The following is a 25,597-nucleotide window of genomic DNA, read 5'->3' as shown; positions in this document are numbered from 1 at the left end:
AGTTAGGTGTGTGTGTATATGTGTGTGCGCACGTTGCGCACAAATATGCGTCCACGAACGGATTTGACCCCCCTGGTTAGATTGTTCACCATCACAACAACAACAAAAGCGGTTTGTGCAAATTTCCACCTCTGATGTCACCGCGCTCTCCTAATGAATGTAAATCGGATGCACGTTTGTTTCTGTGAATTCGATTTGGAGGAATGTGTGACTGATGGCGTTTGTGAGCGTGCAATCGATGTCACAATAAGGATGCAAATTGGAACATGTGTGTGTGTGTGTGTGCGAACAGCCTGCGTCCAACTGTGGCAGAGGTTAACGAGAGCGTAGGGATGGAGGGTGTGTGTGTGTGTGTGTGTGTACTTTCATTACTGCTTTGTAGTTTGGAGACTTTGGAGAACGCCATCCCCGTCGTCCTTCGGCTTCCACCTGACGTCGCTGCTTTGCACAATGAGCCCGATGCTGTGTTCCGTCTTTAAGTTGTACTCTGTATGGGTCTGTTGAAAATGTTTTTTTAAGATGCCGTGTGCACACATTTGTGTCACGTGCCCTGTGCTTTTGAAAGCTTCGGTTCGCGGCTCCGTCGAGATTACCAATGGTGCTCGCTCCCGTTTCATCGCTCTATCCTCTTTTCCTTTCATCTTCCCGCTTCTCCTGCTTTCTTTCAACACCCCCCCCCCCCCCCCGTTCGCCTGGTCGGGAGGGTTGAGAGTGCAGCTAGATGAAGGCTGAAGTGGCCCCTTGCATCCCGAGCACCCACCCAACCTTTGAGTCCTTCTGATGTTTGGCACGACTGTACGCTCATTCACGTCCCTCTCTGTGTAGCCTTGAGCTAAATGCTCATTTATTTAGAAGTGTGAGTGTGTGTCTAGTTTGACAGCCAATGTGTACATTTCATCAACAGCACAGCACTGACGAGAGCAGTGGAGTTTCCATGTGACTGGGGACCTCTGGGCATCCATGTGATTCCGTACTGCTCCTCTCTCAGCGGACGGTAAGAAGGACACACACCACACACACTGCACAAATACACACTCTCCTCCCACTGTGCCCACTCGTAGTCAATCAGCCATTCATCAGGAAAAGGCAGATGGCAACGTTGACTAAATTTACAGGGGTGTAATCATATGTGTGCTTACTTCCATGGATTCATATTCCCTCTTTGTCTGTGTGTGTCTCCAGGAGCCTGGGCCTGCACATCAAAGGCATCGAGAAGAACAGCCGCTCGGCGAAAGAGAACATCTTCCAGCAGGACGAGTGCATCGTCCGGATCAACGACACGCCCCTCCAGGACATGACCTTCGCCGAGTAAGGCCGCCGGCACAGAAGGCGGAAGCCACGACCCACCGGCCTTTTGCGGCCTTTGGTTAAGCGGCTCTTACTTCCTTCTCCATCCGTAGGTCACAGGAGGTGTTCCGCCAGGCAATGTCGTCACCGTCCTCGTCCGTGCGGCTGGAGGTGCTCCACCCGGGCAGCAGGCCGCGCTACGAGAAGAGCCTGATAGGTCAGCTCTTCGCCGCCGACGGCAAGGAACCCGCGCTGGCGAAGGCCAGGAGCCCGGTGGTGCCCCGCGCCAAGACCGAAGCGGAGCCCAAGCAGGAGGCCAACGCACGGCCGGAGGTGTGGCGACCCGAGGCGCGCGCTGCAACGCCGGAGGCGCCCGCGCCGCAACCGGTAGAGCTCCGGCCCAGGCGTGGCTCCACGGAGAGACTCTCGCCCACGCCTCTCGCCTCCTCCCAGACTCCCCAGGCACCGAGCCAGACCCCCTCGGCCGGCAAGACCCTCGTCCCCGGCCCGACCAACCTCACCAACAGAAAGGGCAGCAAGAGGATGAAGATTGAGCTGAAGAAAGGTACATCTCAACGTCTTTGGGATTAAGATTGTCGGATGAGTTGGACTTAAGGCAAAGAAATAGTCCAACTAAAGCTTTCGTTGTGTTTGTATAACCTCACATACACGGTTTGAGCCCCGACTCACCGCCCCCGTAAAACACATCAGCGCCATTGAAAGGCTCGCTGAAATCAGGCCACGTGCACCACCACTTGCTGCAGGTGCCCGGAGAAAGGCAACAAGAGGTCCAGATGAAAGGGGAGAAGAAATTGCGCCTGCACACTCGAAGCCCCATTCACCGATGTTTTATTGTAGTTCCCCCCCCCCCCCAAACCCCCTGCACCCCTGCACCTTTTCATCACTCCCATTTTCCTCTCTTTTCCTCTACATCCTTCTTTTGTTAGAACTCTGTCCTTTTGTCTTCCTCCATCACTTTCACCTGATGGAAGATCAGAGTAAGAGGATATTATGGGGTTTCTAACACCCTCTCCCTTGGCAACAGGCCCTTTCTCCCCGTGATTGACAGGCGGGGAGGTTTAGGTGCGCTAATGTAGGGCAGGCAGAGGCTTAGCTCGGAGACCAGATAGCATCGCTCACCGGCTTTAGTATGCCACGCCGGCTTTGCTCTCCCCCGCACACACACGCAAACACAAACTGGGAGTGTGGCACATTTCACTCATGGCTTGGGGCTTGTGGGGCCGTGAAAAAAGGAGAGGGGGGCGAGGGGGGCGGAGGGGCTGCAAGTTGATGGCTCATGCGTCTGTGTGTGCGCGTGTTTGTGTGTGTGGCCTGAGAAATGCACACACTTGTAAATGTATACACACACACACACACGCACACAAACAGATAAAAGCAGGCTCACACCCACAAGGAAAATCTTTGTGGGAAATCGCGTCACATCCCCAGGGGGGGGAGGGAAGCCGGAGAAGGGGATAATATCTCCCAGGTTCTTCTCCCTCTCTCCCTATCTCTCTCTCCCTCCCGTCCTCTCCCTCTACCTCCCGTCCTCAGCTCCCGTTCGGCCTGCTCACACGTGAAATTAAAGGCAGCCTGTCTAATCCGGCGAGGAGAAGAAGCCTTCTCCCGGCGGCTCGGGGGCTGAGACAGGCAACAACCCACCCACCCTGAAGGAAAACAGCCACTTAAACAGTGGTTAATGTTAAGGGAGATGCTTAAAAGGGTTCAACAGGAGGGAGGGGAGGGGAGACCGGGAAACAGTGACAGAGCAGGGCGACGTTCAGGAAAATTCAATTAAAAGTAATAAAAATAATAAATTAAACATGTCTGTAATGCCCCGCAGGCGGCGAGGGTCTGGGCTTCACCGTGGTGACCCGGGACTCCTCGCTCCACGGGCCGGGGCCGATCCTCGTGAAGAACATCCTGCCGCGCGGCGCAGCGGTCAAAGACGGCCGCCTGCAGCCGGGAGACCGCATCCTGGAGGTGAGGCTACACCCCCCCCCCCCCCCCCCAACACCCTCCCGCCGGAGAGAAGCGGCCCAGACCTTTGTCTTCAACATACCTGGATGTGTGTGCGTGTGTTTTCTCCAGGTGAACGGAGTGGACATGGCGGGCCGCAACCAGGAGGAGCTGGTGTCCATGCTGCGCAGCACCCGGCTGGGACAGAGTGTGTGCGTGGTGGTGGCACGGCAGGAGGACGTCTTCCTGCCGCGGGAACTGGTGAGGGAACACCACGGCGTCCCCCTGTGTCCTCATCTTCTGTGGTCATGTCTACTGGTCGCTTGTTTCCGCGGGGGTCTCCTACGCTCTTTTTGCGTCTCCTCCCCTTTTAAAAAAATGTTCTTCCTTTCTCCATTGTGTCAATTATCTTCCTTTTTCCTCTCCCAAAGGGGCTGACCTCACTTTTTTTCTTCTTCTTCTTCTTTTGCCCGTAAACGCCGCCCTGGGACTCAGAAGGAAGCACACGCGCAGCACACTCCGGCCTTCCTGTCCCACTCGGGTTTTGTTGACACAGCGGTGCCACGGGAAACCAATTGCACAAACCTTCCCCCCCCCCCCAAACAGGAAACATGTGGGCATTGTCCGCGGGTGTCAAGCCACAGTTTACCTGCAGCGGCTGGCGGGGTCAGAGGTCGTGTTGACCGTGCCTCACTGGGGACATCTCACAGATAACCCCCCCCCTACCTTTTTGAAAGTCACCCGCTCGCTGTAAATGTGCACTTCGATTCTCTCTCCTCTGCCCTTCTTGGTTATTCCGATTATTCCCCCTCCGCTGCTTCAAAGCGCTCCGAAAAAGGCGCGCAGGTCTTTGTAGTGACTGATGCATATTCACACCTAGCGAGGCTGCGCGCGCTCGTGCACACAGACTCCTAAACACCTTGATGAAGAAACTGTCGCACACACACACAGACACACACACACACACACACAGGCGAACACATCACACAATGTCTAAACAGCCAAGTTACTGCTTCCGAAAATAGTTTGCCCTCATTAATGGCCCGGCAGTCTTGGCATAACAATTTCACTTTGATGAGCTTCTACAATCTTCATCTCACACTTGCTTGTATTTGGGAATTACAAACTTACAGAGTGTGTGTGGGACAGGGGGTAAGTGGGGAGGGGGCAGTGAGAGAGAGCCTTCACTCCTCTCTCTGTGGAGGCCGTCGATACCCCTCGAGATGTGGCCCCTTATCTCCAGCACAGTCCTCAGTTTGATGTCCCCAAAGCACACTCGCGCGCACAGACACACACACAGGCAATCAAGAGCTCCTGTGCGGACCCCTCAAAGAGGCGAAGCATTACATGAATACACAGCTACAGAAACGACACCACAGAGAATAAGTTGAGCCGATAACAGCAGCCAAAAATGAAAGAAAACGTTCACCTCACTGGAAGATGCCGATTTGTTTCCGGCTCTGCGGGTTCTAATTGCTCGACTCTTTCTCCTGCTGCAGTACGTGTTGGTGGGTATTGACTGTGCTTGGAGCTCCAGCAAGATGCAGCGCCCGCCATCTGCCGCACCGTAGTAGAAAAGCGCCTGTGCGTAGGTGTCCGTCTGACTCGGTGTGGGTGCTCATGAATATTCAGAATGTTTTCCAGCTGTATCTTGTCAAAGCCGGCTTTTTAAGCAGCCACGTTATTCCGGTCATATTTATTACAAGCAACCGATTTTTCCCCTCTTCTCTTTTTTTTAAATACTCAGATGCAAATCAGCAGTTCATTATCGCAGCTGTACTTTCTGGAGCTGCTGAGATTAATTGGGCAAAACTTCCACATCAGCTTATTGTATATATCACGCTTTGATTTGGAACATTCTCTCCGCCTGAGAGCGCTTCACATAATACTGCTAATTAAAGGCAGTGTATCTCCTGAGCATTTATGGCGCACTGCGATGATACAATCAGTAAGCGCGGCTTGGTCACCTGTTGGGATTCGCTTGGCAGTGAGCTCGTAAAGACCCCCTGCTCCTGCTCTGTGGTTTAATCCCGGAACCCCCACCTCCTCCCTCCTGTGTCCCATCCGTCCAGCTTCTCTGTAAACGCTCACAGTTTAATTAGTGCAAAATGCGCGTTTAAACGTTTCAGCCCGTTACCGTCCGCCGCCTGAGAAACCCCGTGAGCGGGACAACGGCCAGATGGAGTCCATTTCTAGCTGGTGATTTTGCGACGGCAAACAAACCAAAAAAATGATTAATTAATTGAAAGAAACGGGTCCAAAGGTCATCAAGAGATCCCCTCACTTGAATGCGGACAGTCATCACGATGCTAGCCGTGCCCCCCTCCCTTTAGCGCGTTAGCCTGCTAGCATTCGCTGATCCTCCCGAGGAATGCCCCCCCCCCGGGAATTGGTTCCTGTCATTTTCTGCATCGCCGGCCTTTTCCTTAGAATGTTTTCTTTCAGGAGACCCGGGATGTTTTCGTGTGTGTGTCTGTGTGTGTGTGCGCACGCGCCCTCGTTTGTGTGAGTGAAAGCGCCTGTCCCCTGCAGAATTCCGCCGAGGACAGGATGGAGGGGTCGCTCTGCACATGGTCGACCCTCTGATGCCAGCGGGCATAGGCCAGTTCACAGGAAGGGGGGAGGTCGCTCGTCCCCTCGTCCGCTCCTCTCTCTTTCATTTGTCGTCCATCCCTCGTCACCCCTCTCTCTTTCACCACAGTCTTGTCTTTCCTCCCTGCCCCCCCCTCCCCACCCACTAAAACTCCCCTGAATGATCCCTCAATCAGTCCTTTTGCCTTCCCTTCCCCTCATTGTGAGGTAGAGGTGTAGAGCGGCGAGGAGGGAGACATTAAGGCGATTAATTGGCAGCTCCGAGCTCGGGAAGATCTCATCTTAATTGAATGTCGCTCTCACCGCTAATCCCGGCGCCTGGAACCCCTCCCATTTAGAAATCCTTAGCGACAAAAGGCCCCACCACCCACTCACACTCACGCACACACACACACACACAAACCCTCACCACCCACTCTGGGGTAAGAAAAAGCTTTCTTTTGTCTCCTCATTTGGGTGTTGAAGAGGGTGGTCTTGCTCCCGGCTAAAAGCTTGTTAAAGAGCGGAGTCGAGGGGTCTCACCCACCCTGGGGACGCAATGAGCCCCCACGGAAAGGGCATAGGGGGGGGGGGGGCAGAGTGTGTGAGAGCGTGTTTGGATTAACATCAGACACAAGAGTAAATGCTCTGTTTCATCGTATTCTTTATAATTTTCCAAGATTGGAGACCGAGGTAAATAGGAAATAAAGACACATAATAATAGTGATGAAAGCTGAGCTGATTCGCCCCCCCCCCCCCTGGATAGCAGCAGCGTCTCCATCACAGAGGTATTTAAAACCTTCAGGGAGCGGATACCCTCAGTTGGAAGAAGAGGAAAATCGTCTTCCTCCAGGTGCCCCCCCCCCCCTCCCCCCCCCCCCCCCCCCCCCACACGCAGCAGCCCGAGGTGACTGATGAAAGGCTCCTGGGAGGCCACTCGGAGGAGGGATGGTGTTAGGGGATCTGCATATTTCCCCAAAATCCACGTTGACCATTTCTGTATATTCTTTGGCTTTTCAAATGTGTGTGTGTTTATGTGTGTGTGTGTGTGTGTGTGTGTGTGTGTGTGTGTGTGTGTGTGTGTGTGTGTGTGTGTGTGTGTGGGGACGGTGGTCGGGGGGGGGGGGGGGGGGGATATGAGCGGGTTGAGCGTACTGAGCATACTGAAGTTATTTCCGGTGGCCAGCAGAGTGAGTGGGAAGATGCTTGACACAATCGACTTGACCTTCCATCTGTCCTCTTGAAAGGTGTTTCTTTCCCAGCTCTCCATTTTGACATCCTCAAATGCCATTTTCCTCCTTCCCTTTGTCGCCCCTCTACACACACACACACACACACACATATATATATACATGATGATGCCTCCGTCGCAGCCACTCTCCTCTCGTTAACTAGCAGCGGGTGAAAGGGAGAAAGAGAGACCAGTAGAAGAAAGCAGAGGTGCAGCGGGAGTCGGGAGACGATAGAGAGAGAGAAATAGAGAGCGGGGGAGCGGGAGGGAGAGACATACAGTGAGATTGAGAGATTAGGATGAAATGTAAAGAGTGGGGGCGGTGTGTGAACGAGGGAAGCGGGTGTACCTCGGGGATGGGTTATTACGTTTAAATGCTCCTCTGCGCCTCCATCCTTGCCCCCCCCCTCTCCTCACGCTTGCTCCTTTCCTCCCCCATTGCGCTCCAGGAGGAGGTATGAAAAGGTTATTATGTTTCCTTTAGAAATGGCTCGCTCTCCGTCTGCGCCTTTCATCTCCAAATGGAATAACCTCTCCACAGCAGCTTTCTACTTTTTCTCACTACGCCGTCATCTCTCTTTCCAGTGCGCCCCACCTGCTCCTCTCTCTCTCCTCGTTCTTCCCCCCGCAGCCTTCTTTAATCCGTCTCCCTTCTCTTTCCTCCCTATTTTTCCCTTCTCCTTCTCCTGCATTGAGCAAGATCAGTGTGCCGTAGGTGCATGCATTATCAGTGTGTGCATTAGCAACGGTGCTCTTACCTCAATCCTCAGAGATCATACGTGGCCCTCTTTATGTAAAGCAGCTATTAGATGTGCTTATGAGCTGACGTTTTACCTGTCTGGAGTCACAGATTTTTTTAATGTATATTTTTTTATACAAGACTTGAATATTTGAACTCTTAAATACTAAACCTGTGTTTTTTTTCCCCCCATTCTTTCTCTGTCTTCCAGAAAGGGGAGGAGGACGGCAGTCTGATGATGGAGGACGGCAGGGAGCAGCTGATGTACGAGGTGCCGCTCAACGAATCGGGCTCGGCCGGCCTTGGGGTCAGCCTGAAGGGCAACAAGTCCAGAGAGACCGGGGAGGACCTGGGCATCTTCGTCAAGTCCATCATCCACGGAGGGGCGGCCTACAAGGTAGAGGTTCTCCCAAGTGGACAGAAAAGTAGACGGTGGTGGTGGGGTTTCATTCATCACAGCAGCACCTCTCAACACCAAAGATGGGGGTAAAATATAAAAGAAACATGAGCTGTTTGGAAATGCGTGAAACGTCTTGCTCCTGTGTTTTGACGAAAAGACTTCGATAAAGTCCCAAAATGCCTCATTAGGTTTTCAACATAAAAGCACTCTGGGTACCTTTTTAAAGAGCTCCTTAAGATGCATCAAATGTGAGGAATGGGAAGCGTCGCAGGAACCTTTTGAGAGCTGCACTGTTTTCTTTACTCTTATCGGGGATTCTTTGAGTCGTCGTTTTACTCAGAACCACCTAAAACTTTTACTTTTCTAGTTTTTGAAAAATGTTTTGAGGAACCATTTCCCCTCCTTCCCTAGTGATGTTTTCTCTTCCTTTGCGCTTCTCGCCATCTCCATCTCACTTCCTGTCTTTCCCCCTCTAACCTTTGACCCCCATTGACCCCGAGTGGCCCTGTCACGTCAGCGCTGCAGCCGGCCGTATCTTTATCGCTCCGTGCGCACTTCAAGCTGTAAGTGCGTCAGGAAAAGAAACATCCTGTTTCAGCACTTTGAAGATTCATCCACTTGGCCTCAATACCCCCCCCCCCCCCCCCCCCCTTCGATCCCCTCCCACCATGCTTCTTAACCTTATCGCGACTCCTCGTCCCTGCTCCCAGATCTGCAGCGCACGTAGACGGGGCACCGAGACGCGTGTGGGGCTGCAGATAAACGGCTGGTCTGGGATCGGTGCGGCACCCAAAGTGCCTTCAGAAGTCGTTTTTCCGTCGGCTGCCGCAGCGGATAACGGCTCCGTAAGATGTCATGGCCGCCTGCGAAAAAGGCTTCTGAAGACGAGATAGCACCTAAGTGGGAGAGGGGTGGGAGAGGGGCGGGACGCCGGCGACGGACGGGGACCTGAAAGCGAGGCATTCTGCGGCAAGGGGCGGGGGAAAAAAAGCAAATCCGAAGGAGTGGAGAAACTCAGCGGGAGCGTGTGCGGGAGCGAGTGCGTCTTCCCCTCAAGGCCGATGAGTCCCCGAGGGGGAAACCCGGGCGACCACCCGCGTCGCACACGAACACACGCGACCACACTAGGCCACACAATCACACAGCGGGAATTTGCAGGGGGGAGATCTAACCTATTTCCTTTAAGTAGCGCTGGCTGCCATCAGGGGCCCGGGGCCTCAATTACAACCCCTCAAAAAAAAAAAACTGTCACACAAGGATATCAAAGAGTACGCTAAGAAAAACAAATTAAAATTACATGCAGCTCGCTGCTGCCGCTAACTCGGGGGAGTGGAGATATTACCCAGACACCCACTGGTTTTGGCACAAACATCAATTGGTGATGACACTCCGTGTGTGTGTGTGGTGTCATCGGGGTCAGCCCAGGAGGTGCCTTGTTAATGACATGGGGGTCAAAGGGCAGTGCTGACCATAAGGGACGGAAAGCACCCCCTTAAAGAGAGTCTTCAGTGTCTACGTCTTTACTGTTGCTTTAAAAAAAACTAAAATTGAAAAAATTTGATATTGCCCTTTGCATTGCGTTCCTCATTTGATCCCTCTCTCCTTGCTCCCTCCCCCTCGCCCTCCAGGGCACTATTCTGTGTTGTCTTTCTATGAGAGGCTGCTATTTAAAACACTTAGAAGTGATTTAGTGCCCATGGAGGCCATTCCATTAGCCGCTCTATGTATTTATCACGGCTCTCCCCCTCTCAATAGATTGCTAACTCTACAATTTTCTTGCCTTCCCCCTTTATCAATTTTCTACTTCTCTCTCTCTCTCACATTTCCCCCTCTCCTCTCTGAGAGCTTTACTGTTGGCCTGAGCATGTGTCTTATTTATTTTTTGTGGGGTTTGTGCACTATATTCCTTTTTACTCCCACCCCAGCATTTTAATATGCTTCATTTTGGATGAGATATGAGCGTGAGAAAAATAAGTTCCTCTAAATGTCTCTGACAGGACGGGCGGCTGAGCGTCAACGATCAGCTGATCGCGGTGAATGGCGAGTCGCTCCTGGGGCGCTCCAACCACGCCGCCATGGAGACGCTGCGCCGCTCCATGTCGTACGAGGGAAACGCCCGGGGGACCATCCAGCTGGTCGTGCTGCGGCTATCCCGACAGGTACGCCGGTTCTACTTTGCCTCGGTCGGGAAATTACGCCGATTTGACAATTTTGGAAAACGGCATTAATATAGAGGGGAAAGAGGAAAAGTGTTCGGAATTTTAGAAAGACTTCAGCGAGTCACTCGACAGAGGAAAAGTGTGGTTGTCAATATCTTCTAACCTGGACTAATACACGAATAGTAAAGAATAGTTTCATACAGTTCAGAATGTAGAACCTTCACAGTTTGTTTCCTCTCATTTACATCCTGTTTCGCCGGCTCCACCTTGGGGGGGTTTGCTGGATTTGGGGCAACTTTTTACACTCCCGGAATTTGGATGAGGATGAATTGGGTTCCATGAAACATTTAGGAAGGTTTGACACGTAATCATGTGATTATTCATAAGCACCAGAGCTTTGACGGCAGGATCAATGACACAAGGATGCCCCCCCCCCAGTAAAGATGCTCTGCTGCACATACAGGGAGCCGCTGACCTACATGCACACGCTTGTACATGAAAGGGACCGGCGGCCCGGGTTACTTCACTGAACATCGGCGGTTTGCTCCAAATTCCCAATTCTGAATTTTTTTCTCATTTCAGCAGATGGGCGACGGCAGCCCCGCCGCGAACACGATGGCGCCAAAGTGGCCCGCCACGCATCAACCGGACAACCACGAGGCCCCCAGCAATCAGGTACGAGAGGGTGAAGCCCGCCAGCGCCAGCCATCTCCCCCCCCGCCTCCCCGCGCCCTCCCTCGCTCCTCCCGGCGCCGAGGAGGCGAGTGTCGGAGCCGCTGCCCGCCGGCCCCCGGCCGCGATGCGCGCCGACCCCGGGGGGGGGCGCACACCCGGCCCGCCGAGGTTTCCGCTCGAAGGCACCGGTGCAGCGGTTACAACGTTCGGCCTCGGCCAATGGGACGGCGAGAGCGGCGACAGCGCGGGGGGGTACGCGCTAGAAGAGGCGCGCAGGCCAGCCTCCGGGTACCAGTTTGGGTTCGCCGCTCGCAGCCGGACGGCGAGCAGCTTTGACAGAAACCTAAACAGGGAAAGCTACGAGTCCGGGTACACGCACGGGTACACGCACGGGCACGCGCACGGCCTGACGCTCGCCAACGCCCACGCACGCAGCCGCACCCCCGACCCCGGCAACACGTACGTCGAGAACATCAGGGCGATGGCCGGGCAGATGTACGGAGACCCGCCCCCACACGCGGGGGACGCCCGCCCGCCTCCCCGACCAAAACACACACACGCATACATAGACGAACACTACCACAACTACGCACACAACCAAGCTTTCATCAGACACCAGCACCTCTGACACTAAGCTTTATCCATGTGTGTGTGTTTGTGTGTGTGTGTGTGAGATCTATTTGGAGCTAGAAGGATGGTGTCACTTCCTCCTCTCTGCAGCCAACTCTTTACAGTGGAAATACAGTACTTCTTTTCAGGATCGATGGCGTGGGCGCATATTAATACCGGTTGAAAGCTTTTCCCCCTCTGCCAACACCACTAACTGTCACTGCGTCCACTTTCAGCTCTCCTTTAAAAAATAATATTACCCATAAAGTCCATGCAATAACCCTGCGCACATCCTCCTCTCCGTTTGGTCTTAATATACCACAATTACCTGTACCTTTTCTTCTGTAAAGGCCTATTCTGCCCCTTCCTGTTTTGTCTATTTGTACATAGCTTTTATCTTTTTCTTTTTCATTTTTTTTAAGCAATGTGCTCCTGCTTCTCTGTCTCGCCTGTTTCTTCTCTGTTAAATAAAGCTGATATGAAGCCTGCATGCTTTTCTGTTGGTTCCTCTCTTGGTTTTCTCCTTTGCAGTTCTCCTTGTTTATTAAATGGAATTTTGGCTCCCTGTTCCTTCTGCTTTGGCCTCAATCTCCTTTCCCTTCCGCCTCTTCTTTATCCCTTAGTCACTCACATCACTCAGTTACCAGCTCGCTTTGATAAAACTGAAAACTCCCTCAACCTCTATTAAAATGCGTCACTTTCTTTTAACACACCACAGTTAATCATTCACAGATATGTGTGTTATAAAAATGGATCAGGAATACCTAATGAAAAGTGACACGAGAGCAGACTTCATGGAGATGCGAACCTGTTTCCTTCCAGGTGCGATAAATGTGTTGATATCCGACAAACTGAATGTGTCAATGTGCTTATTAGCAGCTGTGTTAACAACGCGATGGGAGCCAGCGGCTTGTTAACTTGTTTCAGACGCATGATAAGGACGTTTCACAGCAGTCTGGGGCAGATGCTCAGCGATACCAACATTTAGAGGGGGGTGAGCGGGTTGACTGGCATTGACCCCCCCCCCTTCAGTGTGGCTCTTCTCATCTCGTCTACACAGCCAGGCCTTTCGGATGAATTGCAAGTTCAGAGTTCGCAGTGTATCTGCAAAGCCTCGTCACAGATTCAGCCGGGCTGGGGCGCGATGAAACACCGTCTGGGTGATATGATCTTAAATACTAATAGAGTAAAGTTTCTCGTTTATCCTTTCCATGAGAGTATGTTTGACGTCTCCGTGTTTCTCAGTCCCTTTGAGTTAGCCAGCCAATGCTAGTGTATAAAAGCATAATGGAAATGGCAAAATCGCTGCTCCCATGCGACGCTGCGCCGTCTGATTGGTCCATTTGTATACGGCTCGGTGTGTGTTCCTATCAGAGGAGGCTCAGCATCCCTCCATCATCAGCGAACCATTAAAGACTGAGTGGCCGGCCCGTGTCAACCGCTGCCCCACGGTCACATTGTTTCCTTCTCATCTTCACCCTTAAAGCATTTCCGCCCAGTTTGGCCTGCAGATGAGTCGGCAACTGCTCGCCTCTCGTAGTCCTTCTCGCTCAAGGTCACGCTGGATGATTTTTGACCCCCAAACTGTCCCGTCTGTAGCGTTCAGGTGAGTGCGGGTCAAAGCGTGTTCCCGGGCGGCCGACGAGCTACAACTGAAACACTATCTGACACAGATGTTGAAATCAAGGACAAAGAGAGCGTTTGATCCTTTCCTGTTTTGCTGTCCGGTCCCGGGCTCAGTGATGTGTGGGTGGGTGGGCGGGGTGGGTGACACAGTTGGGTTGAGGCAGGGCTAAGCCTCTCAGAAGCCCATTGTATACCCCCCCCCAACTACCCCCCCTGTTTACTTATTGTTGTGGGATTAAGATATCTTGACTGCCTGTCTGCCGGCTGCTTGAAAAGCCCCAGGCGATCCGTCACACCGCGGAGACGGGAGGGACGGATGAAGAGACGTATGGATGAAGGGCTGGACGCCTGTGATGTGCCGCGAGTGCCTTCCGGCTCTTACGGGAGAGCTGTCAGGCCTTTTGTGTGCGGATCCGCGCGCGCACAAGCTCAAAGCGATCGGCGGGCCGCAGCCACACATTAACATGTATGACGGGTGCTAATGATGTTCCGGGGACTCCCTCCCATGACACCCTGCATACATCCCACCCAATGCTTTGGCATGACAAAGGTACTGCAAGGCCTGTCATTATATCAAAGTTCATTTATTGTCACCCTTGAATAAATGTGTGTGTGACAGCTGTGCTGCAGCTCACGTTTCTTTGACCAGAAAAGGCTGCCTCCCCCAGCACCGGCTTTAAGCAGCAATAGAAGTCCATATCTCCATCTGTGTGGTTCTGGTGTGTGTGTGTGTGTGGATGTGGTAGGTGGGGGGTCCTTTGTCATGCTGGGCTGTTCGATAACATGCCTGTCTGCGCGTCTTAATTACTGTGTTTCCAGTAGTGCACATGAAGAGAATATATTTCTATAGATATAGATAGATATTTGCTTTCTTGTGATCATGTTAGCCAAAGTAAAGAGAACCCGTCTGCCAGATGTTGAGTGATGTGTGTACATTCCCGTACATTGTAACATTGTTGCGTGATCAATATCTGACTCGTGAGTCTTTTTTTTTGTTTTTTGCTAAACATCTCGCCGCTTTTTTTTAAGCGGGCCCCTTTCTGTGCGAACGGAGGGCAAATCGCTTCCTCGATCACCCCGACTACTCTAAAACTGCCATGTTTGGTTCGTCACCCACGCTCGGCGTCTACTGAAAAGCCCTCAGAGGGTTGTTCTAAATCTGCTCATGTTTCCTCAAAGCTTTGCTCCCACACCACCATCCGAGCGGCATGATAATTGATTGGTTACAAGATGTGACTTCGAAAGATGTCAAAATCCTCCTCCCCCCCCCCCCCCCCCCCCCCCCTCATATCGGACCAAACTGCAGTGGCTCTATTCCCGAGAGAAGTCAGGTTCCTTTTCTTTTTTTTCTTCTTAGCTTCAGAACTCATCATCAGAACTTAATCTACCTGTAATATGAATGCAGAGTGGATGCAGGATAAATCCTTGGAATCTCTGGTACAGGAATTAGGTTTTAGAAGGAAGTTGTGTTACTTCTGTTAAAGCTGTCCATTGAAGAAGGAAAAGTACTAGATTGTAAGGATATCTCACCAGAAATATAAATCATACATTCAATAATAGGATTATGGGAGCACCGATGTTCATTCTACCTTTTTGGTAACAAACGGAATAAAATCCTGTCAGTTCAAGCCAACCAAACATCTATAATCTTCTGATTTGCGGGGAAACATCAATCCATTTTTCATAAATCACAACCGTGGTCATTACTCGGCACATATTTTTGCACACAAGCCTTTTTTCTGAATAAGTGTTCGTATTGTCTCTACTTCATCTCTCTTTCAACTCCTCTCTCGCTCTCTCTCTTTGTTGACAGGAGGCGCGGGGCCACAACACGTACCGGGGGCCCCCCGGGGCCTCCAGGACCCCGAACGCGGAGGCCGGCGGGAGCGGCCCGAAGGCGCGCGGCGACCCCAGAGCCGGTGAGCGACTGTTCCTCCTTCCCGGGCCGGGCCCGATTTGCATGGAGGGTATCGTGAAAAAAGAAAGAAGCAAACAAACCGTTTAATATTTTCTCCTTATCTGTCCGCCCCTCCCTGGGTTACGGGGGGGGGGGGGGGGGGGGGGTTGGAGACTTTGTCAGCCTTACAGCGACGCCTTTTGCGTGGATGTGGTTTACCTGCTGTGTTTGATTAGGTTTTTCAAAAAGCAGAGGTCGTGCTCTGTAGATGCCCGGCCTCGCTAAGATCTTTATCGGCAGGCTTGTCCTCAAACGATGCAACTGATTGATACAGAGAATAATCAATGTGAGGAAAGCGTGCGTGCTCCTTTTTTAAGGATATGTTTGAGAGTGAATGTACTTGAAAGACAAAATCTAGAAAATTTCAAAATCATTACAAAGCTGAAAACCTTTTGTGGAAAATAAGTATTTTTCTTTTCTTTTCTTGATTGATCGGTCACTCAGCGCCGTATCCCGCCGCGACCACCAATGGCAGCCGCGGCCACTACGTCAACGCTGATGAGTTTGAGGATGGCTTCCCCCCGCCGTCCTCCTCTGGCTCTGTGGAGGGAATAAACAGATCGTCATCGCGAACCCTCCCACGCCACAGGTAAACACACATGCGCAAACACACACACACACACACACACACGCATCTCCACTACAGGGCAGCATCAGCGCTCCATTACACTACGCATAGGGCCAGAGTTATTATATTCTAATGGCACTTTTAAAATGGGCCGCTGTGTTATGAGATAAAGAAGAGCCATTATACTGAGTATTACAATGCTCACATGCATTATTTAGCCCATGCAGCCTAATTGCGATGGCCTATTTGCATTATGAATACATAATTACGGCGGTAGCGTAATGGAGTGAATTCTGTGGACGTTCCGGCGCTTTGAAGAGCCATGATACTACTTCCAGTATCCTGCTGCATATGCACACACTAACCACAAGTAAGTTCATTCTGAATGAGTGTTTATTTAAAGTGTGTGTGTGTGTGTGTGTGTGTACAATATCTCATGTGGTCAGAGTCTGGCATCAATATAGTCCGTGTGAGTTTAATATAGACTGCACATGCTGTCGTCCTACTGAGGAAATGAATGATTTGTCGTTGCTTGCTCGGGCCGATGCAACAAGTTTTTTTTTTTTCCCACTGCGTTCACGGGTAAATATCGACTGATTGACCACCCTTTATTTTATCTGCAGCGAGTTCCAGACTCAGCACCGTGAGGCGGCGGCTTTCTACGCCAACGACGCCCCTCGGAACAGAACGTCCAAGAGCATGGACCTGGGTGTGTATACACACACACACACACACACACACACACAGCGCTTCACAGTAGTCTCCACCATCCCGGACCAGTCAAAACACACACGTCTAATCATGCCGCCCGACTCCAGTCGGCTATCACACGGCTCTCATCGCCCTGTCCCATTATCCCCGGGCCAGAGGAAATCTGACCTCCCGAACTCATAAACCCAGGGGCTTTGCTACCAACCGCATGAACGAAAGGTTTCACTCCTCGTGTGTGTCTGCCCCCCCCCCCCCCCCCCCTCCCCGGCTCTCTTTTGTCCCCCCTCCCTCCCCCAGAGTATTCCTTCCATCGCTGCTTATCGCTTCATTCTCCCTCCCGCGCTTTCCTTCTCAGCGGACGAGCTGGCGGGTTCATTGCTCCCGCTCCCCTCCATCCGTCTCCCTTCCGTCCTCCCCGCGCTCGCCTCTGATTTCCAATCGCGGTTCATTAGGTTCAGTGGATTGGCTTTCGTCCTGCAGCGCACGCCTCCGCCACCCAAGCTGATTGGCTTCCATTACAGACGAGGGTGGAACACACACACACACACACACACGCACACACTCGTCCTGGCTCCATCCCACGGGGACCCACTCCAATGCCCGCCGCTATCTGGCTCCTATCTCCATCTCTGGCCTTCTTCCATTTCAATCTGTTTTTTTTTAACGTTATCTCCCTGCTTCTATTCATCCCTTCCCACTCCAAAGTGTTCTGAGCTGAAACAAGGTGGTTTGTGGTTGTGTGTTTTGTCCGTACAGGGGCTCCAAACACACACAAGACCTCACAGACCCGAGTGCTTCTTTTTTTACTTCAGTTCACGGTCACTTGTATCCAAGCAAAGGGGGCGATCTTCTCTCGTTGAACCCCCGGCCGCCTGGGAAAATTATCGCTGTACCTGAAAGTACCACAAAGATTTTTTTTTTTCTATCGAAAGGTCAAGCCCGGAATGTGGAGCCAAACGCCGTCCACGGGTCTCGCCTCTTCCCCACAACTTTCATGGACTCTTTGATCTTAAACTTTTCTCTTTACTTTTATTCCTCCACTTTATTTTTGCTATTTTTCTTTTTACTTTTCAGTTTCAGTTTTTTTTGCTCCTGAATACACTTGGATTATGTAGTTTGGTAAAAGAGCACACATCCAAAACGCTGAGAGACATTTTTTAGGCCTGTTGCTGTGGAACGAGACGACAGATTTGGCTGCGGCCCACGCAGACGTCTATCTCTCCTCCACAGGAAGAGGAAGCCACTCTTTATCCGCCCGGTCACGTCACCTGGAAGGGTTTCCCGCCCACTCCCCGGCTTTTACGCTTTTGACTATTTTATTTGTTTTTACGCGCACACGGAAGGCGTTTTTGTCTCGGGTAAAATTGATCTTATAAAAATAAGTATTGTTTACGAGAAGCCTCACGCCGCCGGCCACAGTCCTGTTCAGTTATATTACACCTTTCCCTCCCTTTGTTATTTCTCTCATTGTCTCACCTTTATCCGTTCTCATTTTCTCTACGCCCCTCTTTTTACTGGCTTTTCTTATTTCCCTGCTCCCTTTTTTCATTTCCTCTTTCGGCCCGTCTCATTTCGTCCCCTCGCCCGGCTCTCACTCGTCCTCCTCTGTCCCCCCCCCGGTACTTCAGCAGGGAGTACCTTTGCAGCATGTGCCGGCCCCAGTACATTCCATTTGAACCAATTACAAAGCAGCGCTGAGCCGCTGTGCGTCTGGCACATGACAATGTGGGCTGCTAACTGTGTGGCTGGTTTGTTTTTTTTATTTTTTGTTTTTATACTGTAGTGGCTGATGAGAGCAACATGGGATCACTGGACAGCCAGAGGAACGGTAAGTGTCCCACGGAGGCTAAACGCACGCCTCCATCCATCTACCCCCTCCTTCAATGCTACGGTTAATACATTTTCTTTCTCCTTGGACACATTTCTTTATAGTTCACTCCCCTTTGCCTCCCCCCCCCGCCTCCCCTACTCCCTCCCTCGGCTGCAAACGTTGAACTAGTGAAGCACCTAGTGCCGGAGCGCTCGCCACTTTACGGCCCGGCCCGTGGCGCTGTGTCTTCACAATGGCTTCTCGCCGCAGTCTTGTAGTCCGGTTAGCGGTGGGACATCAAGACAATGAAGGTTCAGACTGTTTGTACTCATGGTGGACTTGAAGCACTTAATGTCAGAAGGACGGACATTTGGATTTATGCAAATGTGATGAACATTTAACAGTTTCATAAAAGTAGTACATTATAAAAGTAGACACAAGCAGACAAAGAGAATAAATGTAATGTGAATATTGAACAAAGCAAGCCGCAAAGTCGTAAGCGGTTAAACAGGCCGCAGTATCCATCCAATGCCGTGAAATAATACATTTGATGAAATTAATTTCTCAATGGGTTCGCTCTGTGAAAGGGGGCAGTCAGGCGTGTTCTGTAAGTAAAGTGTCGAAAATCAGTATTCAAATCCATCAGCGCCGCAGACAGAACCCTTTTCGGCCTCCCTTACAATGCGCCGGGAGCTAACCGTCGGCAACAACTGACACGCGGGAACCCACTACAGGGACAACCCACATGGACACGACCCTGTGTGTGTGTGTGTGTGTTTCACACACGTACAGCCATCTCTTCAATCCACCTGCAGCAACACGACTACGCCTGTTGCCGGTGGAATACAATCGGACCCCGGTGACCTCAGCATTCACACAAGTGGCTGCCTCCTCCTCTTCCTCCTCCTCCTGCTCCTCCCGCTCCTCCTAATAGTGTTTCCTGGCATTTCTGACCCAGAGCCCTCATAGGAATCCCTTTCTGTGGTGCAGCATCTCCCCTTTTGATGTCTTAGCTAATGTGTATTGACGGGGGCCTTTTTTTTTTTTCATTTCTGCTGATGCAGGGTATTTGCCCCCCCCCCCCCCCCCCCCCTCCTAAATGGCCTCAGCGTTACTTTATGGGCTTTGACATATTTCATTACGCGGATGGTCTTAAGAGGCCTGCCTGGCCTCTTTAATTTGGCTAAAACCCTTTTTCTCTCTGGCCAGAGCTACCGTGAAGAGCGCCTCACCCCCGTCGCCCCATCTTTCTTACCCCCCCCCCCCTTTCGCCCCCCCACATTAGGAGTTTCCATCGTCAATAGAGCTTTTAGTCTGTTTTTTTTTTCCTGTCCTCTTTCCGCTTTCATCTTTGCTACCAATCTCGTTCTTCCCAGTCGCTTCCCTCTTGATTATTCTCTCCCCCCTTTGTCGCCGAGCTCGTACCCATTTTTAGCATCCTCTTGATCCCCCAACCGTCGTCACTCCTTCTTCTCTTCTCTCCCTCCGTCTCTCCCACATCCCATTCTTCTCCTCGTGCTCTCTCTCATTCTCTTTTCTCTCAACAGGCTGATCTTTTTCTATTCAATTCGTTCGGTTCTCTCTTCAGCTCTCTCTCTCTCTCTCTCCATCCTCTGCTGCTGTGTCTGTTTCCAGCCTCATGCGATTACGTGGATCACGCTCCAGTCTCTTACGTTCCCTGCACCAAGTCGTGAAAACCAGAGGCTCTCTCTCTCTCTGTGTGTGTTTTGTTCGGGGGGAGAGTAATGGAAAGATATCCCTTCACTCATCCCCTCATATTTCTCCCTCGGAATCCAACATCTCTTCTGGCGGCAGGCCGCCTTCTTACATCGCCCCGGGAGCTCCTCCAACACACACACACACACACACACACACACCCCAATGCCAGCCATTAGTCCTCGCTGTTACTTGAGATTTAAAAAAAAAAAAAAAACCTTAAGCCTCTGCTTTGTTTGTTCCTCCCTATCGCCCTAGACGCTGTAGGCTGGGATAAAAAAAAGTGGGATCAACTGGTGTGGAGCGCCACATGTTATCTCCGTGTCATATTTGGATCCTATTTGCGTATTTTAATGTTTTTTTTACAAATGTGCTCGTCCCGCTCCGTGCGACCAGGTCCCCCCCTCCCCCCCTCGCCCCATACCCGTAGTCTGCCAAGCCTGCCGCTCCCCGAGCAGCAGAAGGTAGGCGGTAATTATGAAATGGCCTTTTAAAGTCCCCTCCCGTTATTGGAGCCATTCGTCTCGTCGAAAGCATACATGCGTCTCCCCCCCCCCCCCCCACGGTTCCCCTGATGCATCCAAACAGCTAAAACCAATTACTGCCAGAGCAGCGCCGCCGTCCAGCTTCATCATCCGCCGCTGATGGAGCTGAGTGCATTCGGCTGGCGTTGGGGGGGGGGGGGGGGGGGGGGGGGCTCGGTGATCGGACAGGTCTTTGATCGGAGCGGCGTTTTGATCGTCTGTAACACGAATCGGATTTAGCTTCCGCCGGCCATCCGGATGTCTGAAGTGATTCGGATCGACGTCTTGTGTCCGTGGTAGGATGAGGAAACATTTAGAGTATGAGGGCAAGCGCATTGGTGACATTCTGTTCTCCTGCCGGCTAAGCATTAGTGGCTTTGTGAAGGATACGCCTGTCATCAAATCTCACGAAAGGACCAAAAACCACCCGTGTGCGGATGCTGCTGCACTTTGTAACTTGTTCCTCTGTCATTTGTTCGGAGTCAATTCCTCACACTGCGCCTCCTGTCTTCATGCCCAGAAGGAAATAGTCCCTGACGGATGCACTTTTTACTACTTATTACTTTTTACAGATTTTACTTTAAGTGGTGTTAACATAGTTGTTTTTTAAATCGGCCCTTAAAATACATACAAAGCAAAGGAACTAATCATTATTTTTTCCGAATCTTGAAGATTCACATATTCAGGAGGAGCCATTGGTCTTCCTCTACGGAAGACGGACAAACACATTCTAGCTTTTGGTGTCGGAAAGAAATCCCCTTTCCTTCAAAACATCCAGTCCAGGAAAGGTGTGGGAGGAGAGTTCAGGTCCATATGTGCCATATTTAAAATGTATGTTTTACTCTTTAGACGTCCCACATGTCATCACAGGTTTCCCCCGGCTTTAAAAACCTTTATTTAACTTGAAGCTATAAAGACCCTGTGTGTGTGTGTGTGTGTGTGTGTGTGTGTGTGTGTGTGTGTGTGTGTGTGTGTGTGTGTGTGTGTGTGTGTGTGTGTGTGTGTGTGTGTGTGTGTGTGTGTGTGTGTGTGTGTGTGAGAGAGAGACTACAAGCCATTCATGAATCTATTGTCATTCAGGATATTTAACGCTCCTCTCAAATAAGACAACTTTTACTGAGACGCTGCTGTAACTGTGTTTAATGCTTCTGCTGGATTCAATAACCTTTATTGAAAACGCAGCGAGCAGGCTTTCTTTTACAGATGCGTGTGTGTTTATGGAGGAGAGCAGGTCAGAGCTTGTTTTACAGGTTTTATTGGCTTGCCCTGAGATTGGATACTAGATGGAAATGTGTGTGCAACAAGCCCCTTGTCCAATGGCCAACTCCATCACACGCACACACACCCTCTCTGTACCACCCCCAGCAGTTTTGATGGAAGGGCGAGGGGGGGGCACTTGCTTGTAACCGTGGCAACCTTTCAGCCAGTGTGCTCTAAAAGCTGCTTGCTGTGGAGGACATTGTAGTCCAGTTGATAGGTAAGTGTTAAGACCCTGCTGAGACCCTGCGGTGGGGGTGCAGCAGTGTGCCAGGGCTTATGCTGTAAGTGTGTGTGTGTGTGTGTGTGTTGGTGTGTGTGTTTGTGTGTGTGTGTGTGTGTATGTTTTGACTGGAACAACAATGACAAATTGAACATGAATAACACAAGAACCTTTTGTGATAGTTAGTGTTCACCGCCCGCTTGATTGGCTATTGTAATTAGCCGTGTGTGTTTGTGTCTCTAGTTTGCACCGCGCACACAGTTTGGCAAAATTCATTATTTTCCTCCCGGGTCAATGGACTGTATGCTCATCGGGTGAAATGATTGACGATTGAGCGCATAACTTTTACTCACAGGTATCATCATAGAGCCGCCCCGCAGAGATTATCCCCGTATCCATCCGCAGTCATATGTCCTATGTCCAGGGTGTCAAAAATAACAATTACAGGCAAATTAAACACAATTTTGAGGATTTTTCAGATGGCATTATAGCCCAAATACAAGGCACTGAGGCAGGCATAGAATCTATGCTGCACGTACATCTCCGTGGGTAATCAAGCAGGGTGGCGGCTTCTGAGCGGATGTTGGCGGATGAAGCGGTAATTTGCAGGTTCTATGTTGTCAGGTATTAAGGGTGTTCTCCCACCGCATTTCCCAGAAGTCCCCTGGTCCATCAATGCATGTTGCTTTGCCTGTAAAATTCCCCCCGGGAGTTGTCCAAGACTTCTCTTCTTAGGTCTAAACCAACTGTTTGTATCAAGGAACAGATATTTTTGAGCCCAGTGAATTAGACTTTAGTGCCGACAATTCAATCAGGGAGTTTGATGGCCATCCCAAGCCTTTTGGATTTGAACCGCCATCACCAAAAATGGTCAAATGCGTGTGGCAGCTCGTACCTGTCCGGGGCCTGGGGGCGGGACGCGACGCGGAAGCATCTGCCGCCAAGGCAAGGATTTCACCCTCCATCGGATCGCACTGGCAATGATGGCCACCGCTCATCCATCCTATTAGACCCCCATTATTCATTTACCTGCAGCCTCGGCCCGACTGACGTGCATGTGCACACACACACACACACACACACACACACAAAGACCAGAAAAAAGTGCCCTGTTTCATCTAATGTCGGCAAGGACACACACACCGCTATCTCATACCAGCAGTAGCGGGACTTCTAAATTCCTTCCTTTTCAAAATTCTTTGATTTTGTAGCTGTCTTTCACACATACACACACACACACACACACACACACACACACTCATACAGTTTCTCTTTGTATAGTCGCTGGCAAGGAGCTTAATTCTATCAGGCTGCGAGCTGGACAGCCGTAATTACATTTGTGACACAAATCCTGCCTCCTAAATTGAGCGTTTTATTCTTATTCTTATCCCTCCCCTCTCTATTTATAACCCCATATCCCCTCATAAATCCCACTTCCTCTCAGAAAAGTCAATTTAGAACTTAAAAAGGCAGCGACGCTCCGCTTACTTTCCCCACCGCCATCTCCTGCTTCGTCTCTATTGCCGCTTCAGTTGGAGCTTTGAAGCCCGTGAAATGACGTCTTAAGCAGTGAGAGCTACGATGCCAGAAAGTCACCCCAACAGGAAAGTTTCAGACCCAAAAGAGTCCCCTCAGCACCCCCCCCCCCCCAGCTGCTTGCTACCTGTCTGTTACTTCTTTGAAGAGGGGCTCCTTTCTCCCCGTTTCTGTTGATCGTGTTGTTCAACTTACGGTCTCTCCTTGCCTCTCTCTCTCGCTTCTTTATAGCGTTGTATTTTATCTGATAGGGAGAATGTGTGTGAGAGATATCTAATAATAATAATAATCTTTTTTTTAAATATTCTTTAAAAAATAGATAAGAATCAATTCATCTCTTTTGTTGATTTGATCTAATTAAATATGCATGTTGAAGAGTTTTGTAACAAGGATCCACAGCCGACTGCCTAACATGAATCACTTAAATGGTTTCCTTTGATCTTTAGTCCTAAAATATGTAATAGTTTGTACTCCTTGAAGATTTCCTTCATAGTTTCAGAACTTGAACTTATTTGCTGTTTGAGGTTCATTGAGGCCCGTAGCCTCATCGGCGCAATAAACTTTGGCCTTGCCTTTGCTCCGGAAGACGGCATGTCTTACTTTACACTGGACACGTCCTAATCGGGCACCGATGGACTCGTTCCATGGGAGCCCCCCGCGGTTCATCTGGAACGTCTCCTCCCAGCTCCTTCTCCCGCTCCTGCGGCGATCCTGACTCTCTGCTCCCTTTTAGTCCGATGCAGATGCCTTTGTAAATAAGGAAATATTAATGTCAGGGATGATGATGTTTTGCAGTTAGTCACCCTAAAAGCTTATGATCTCAATACCCAGAGTCCCTTAAAATCCTGCTGTCTCGTTTGATCAGTGGCAGCGCATCTCATTTTTGAGGCAAAGTTCTCTCCTCCTCCATCACTCCCTCTCATCCTGCTAAAACATCGTTCCACCTCATCGCTCACAACCCCCCCCCCCCCCTCTCTCCCTCTCTCACTTTCCCTGTTTTCTGTCCCCAGAGGCCTCTGGCCGAGGAGCCATGGGCCCGACCCTGGGCTTGTGGAAGTCCAGCTCCCTCGAGAGCCTCCAGACGGCGGTGTCGGCGGAGCAGAGCCGCAGCAAGGCCCAGGTGCCCTTTCACCGGCCGCGGCCGCAGGTGGTGCGGGGGCGCGGCTGCAACCAGAGCTTCCGCATCGCCATCGACAAGTCCTACGACGGGCCCTCCGAGGACGGTGAGGCTCTCTCTCTCTCTCTCTCTCTCTCTCTCTCGGGCTTTGGAGCGCTCACTGGCACTCAAGAAGAGCCCGAGGCCTGCCAAGGGACGGCGCTTAGCCTGAGTACCTTAATGAAATGCTACAGGATTTTACCCACTCAGCAATTTGGGGAGAGCAACTTTAGATCTTACAGCAGCATATTTTCCTGAGGCTCTACCTTTTGAACCCGGAGACTCGTGTGTGTGTGTGTGTGTGTGTGTGTGTGTGTGTGTGCGTGTGCGCGCGTGTGTGAGAGTCTCACTCTGACGGCTCTCGGCACCGAATGACAATTACACGCCTGCAGCAAGTCACAGGAAGTGGGTATGATGCCCCTAAAACTCACCCAGGTGTGGGTGCAGTCAGCCCATTGAAGGACTCAGTAGATTAACCAATGAAATGACACCTGCCCCCCCCCCCCCCCCCCCCTTCCGCAGACGACGACCTGACGGACCGAAGCTCCGGCTGCGAAACGGCCGCCAGCGGCTCCTCTCGCCAGGATCTGGACATGGACGACGGGAAGCAGCAGCAGAAAAAGAAGACCAAAGGGAAGAAGAAGGAGAAGAAGAGCAAAGGGAGGAAGAAGGTGGACGACCCTGTGGACGAGGCGGAGAAGAAGACCAAAAAGAAAGGATTCGGCCTTTTAAGGTAGGCCTCCTTAAATACTTGAACCTCTTTCAAAGTGATCCTTCACTTCTTGCCCCACATATGCTGTGTTAAACAGCATATGTGGGGTTTTTGCTGTTCAGGGGTTTAAACTTTCTAGCATCAAGGTGACTTCTTCTTTCTTAAATCAAT

General features: G+C 51.1%; 1 protein-coding gene across 3 annotated transcripts in view; it reads left to right on the top strand.

Annotated features, from left to right (window-relative positions):
- Nucleotides 1-25,597, top strand: part of pard3ba (par-3 family cell polarity regulator beta a) — an 86,256-nt gene that overhangs the window by 26,443 nt on the left and 34,216 nt on the right. For 2 of the 3 annotated variants that reach the window (XM_037469771.2, XM_062561389.1), the window contains 14 exons: nt 905-994; nt 1,183-1,308; nt 1,401-1,852; nt 3,131-3,270; nt 3,379-3,507; nt 7,999-8,184; nt 10,185-10,346; nt 10,929-11,021; nt 15,070-15,175; nt 15,658-15,802; nt 16,405-16,490; nt 18,276-18,320; nt 24,569-24,781; nt 25,237-25,447. In XM_037469771.2, the coding sequence (XP_037325668.2) occupies nt 905-994; nt 1,183-1,308; nt 1,401-1,852; nt 3,131-3,270; nt 3,379-3,507; nt 7,999-8,184; nt 10,185-10,346; nt 10,929-11,021; nt 15,070-15,175; nt 15,658-15,802; nt 16,405-16,490; nt 18,276-18,320; nt 24,569-24,781; nt 25,237-25,447 (2,184 nt within the window). The remainder of the gene's footprint in view (nt 1-904; nt 995-1,182; nt 1,309-1,400; nt 1,853-3,130; nt 3,271-3,378; nt 3,508-7,998; nt 8,185-10,184; nt 10,347-10,928; nt 11,022-15,069; nt 15,176-15,657; nt 15,803-16,404; nt 16,491-18,275; nt 18,321-24,568; nt 24,782-25,236; nt 25,448-25,597) is intronic. The other variant, XM_037469778.2, reaches the window with a different exon arrangement.

Source organism: Pungitius pungitius, chromosome 3 (assembly GCF_949316345.1).
Source record: "Pungitius pungitius chromosome 3, fPunPun2.1, whole genome shotgun sequence".
Classification (NCBI taxonomy): Eukaryota; Metazoa; Chordata; class Actinopteri; order Perciformes; family Gasterosteidae; genus Pungitius; species Pungitius pungitius.
This window is presented reverse-complemented; position numbering and strand designations above follow the sequence as displayed.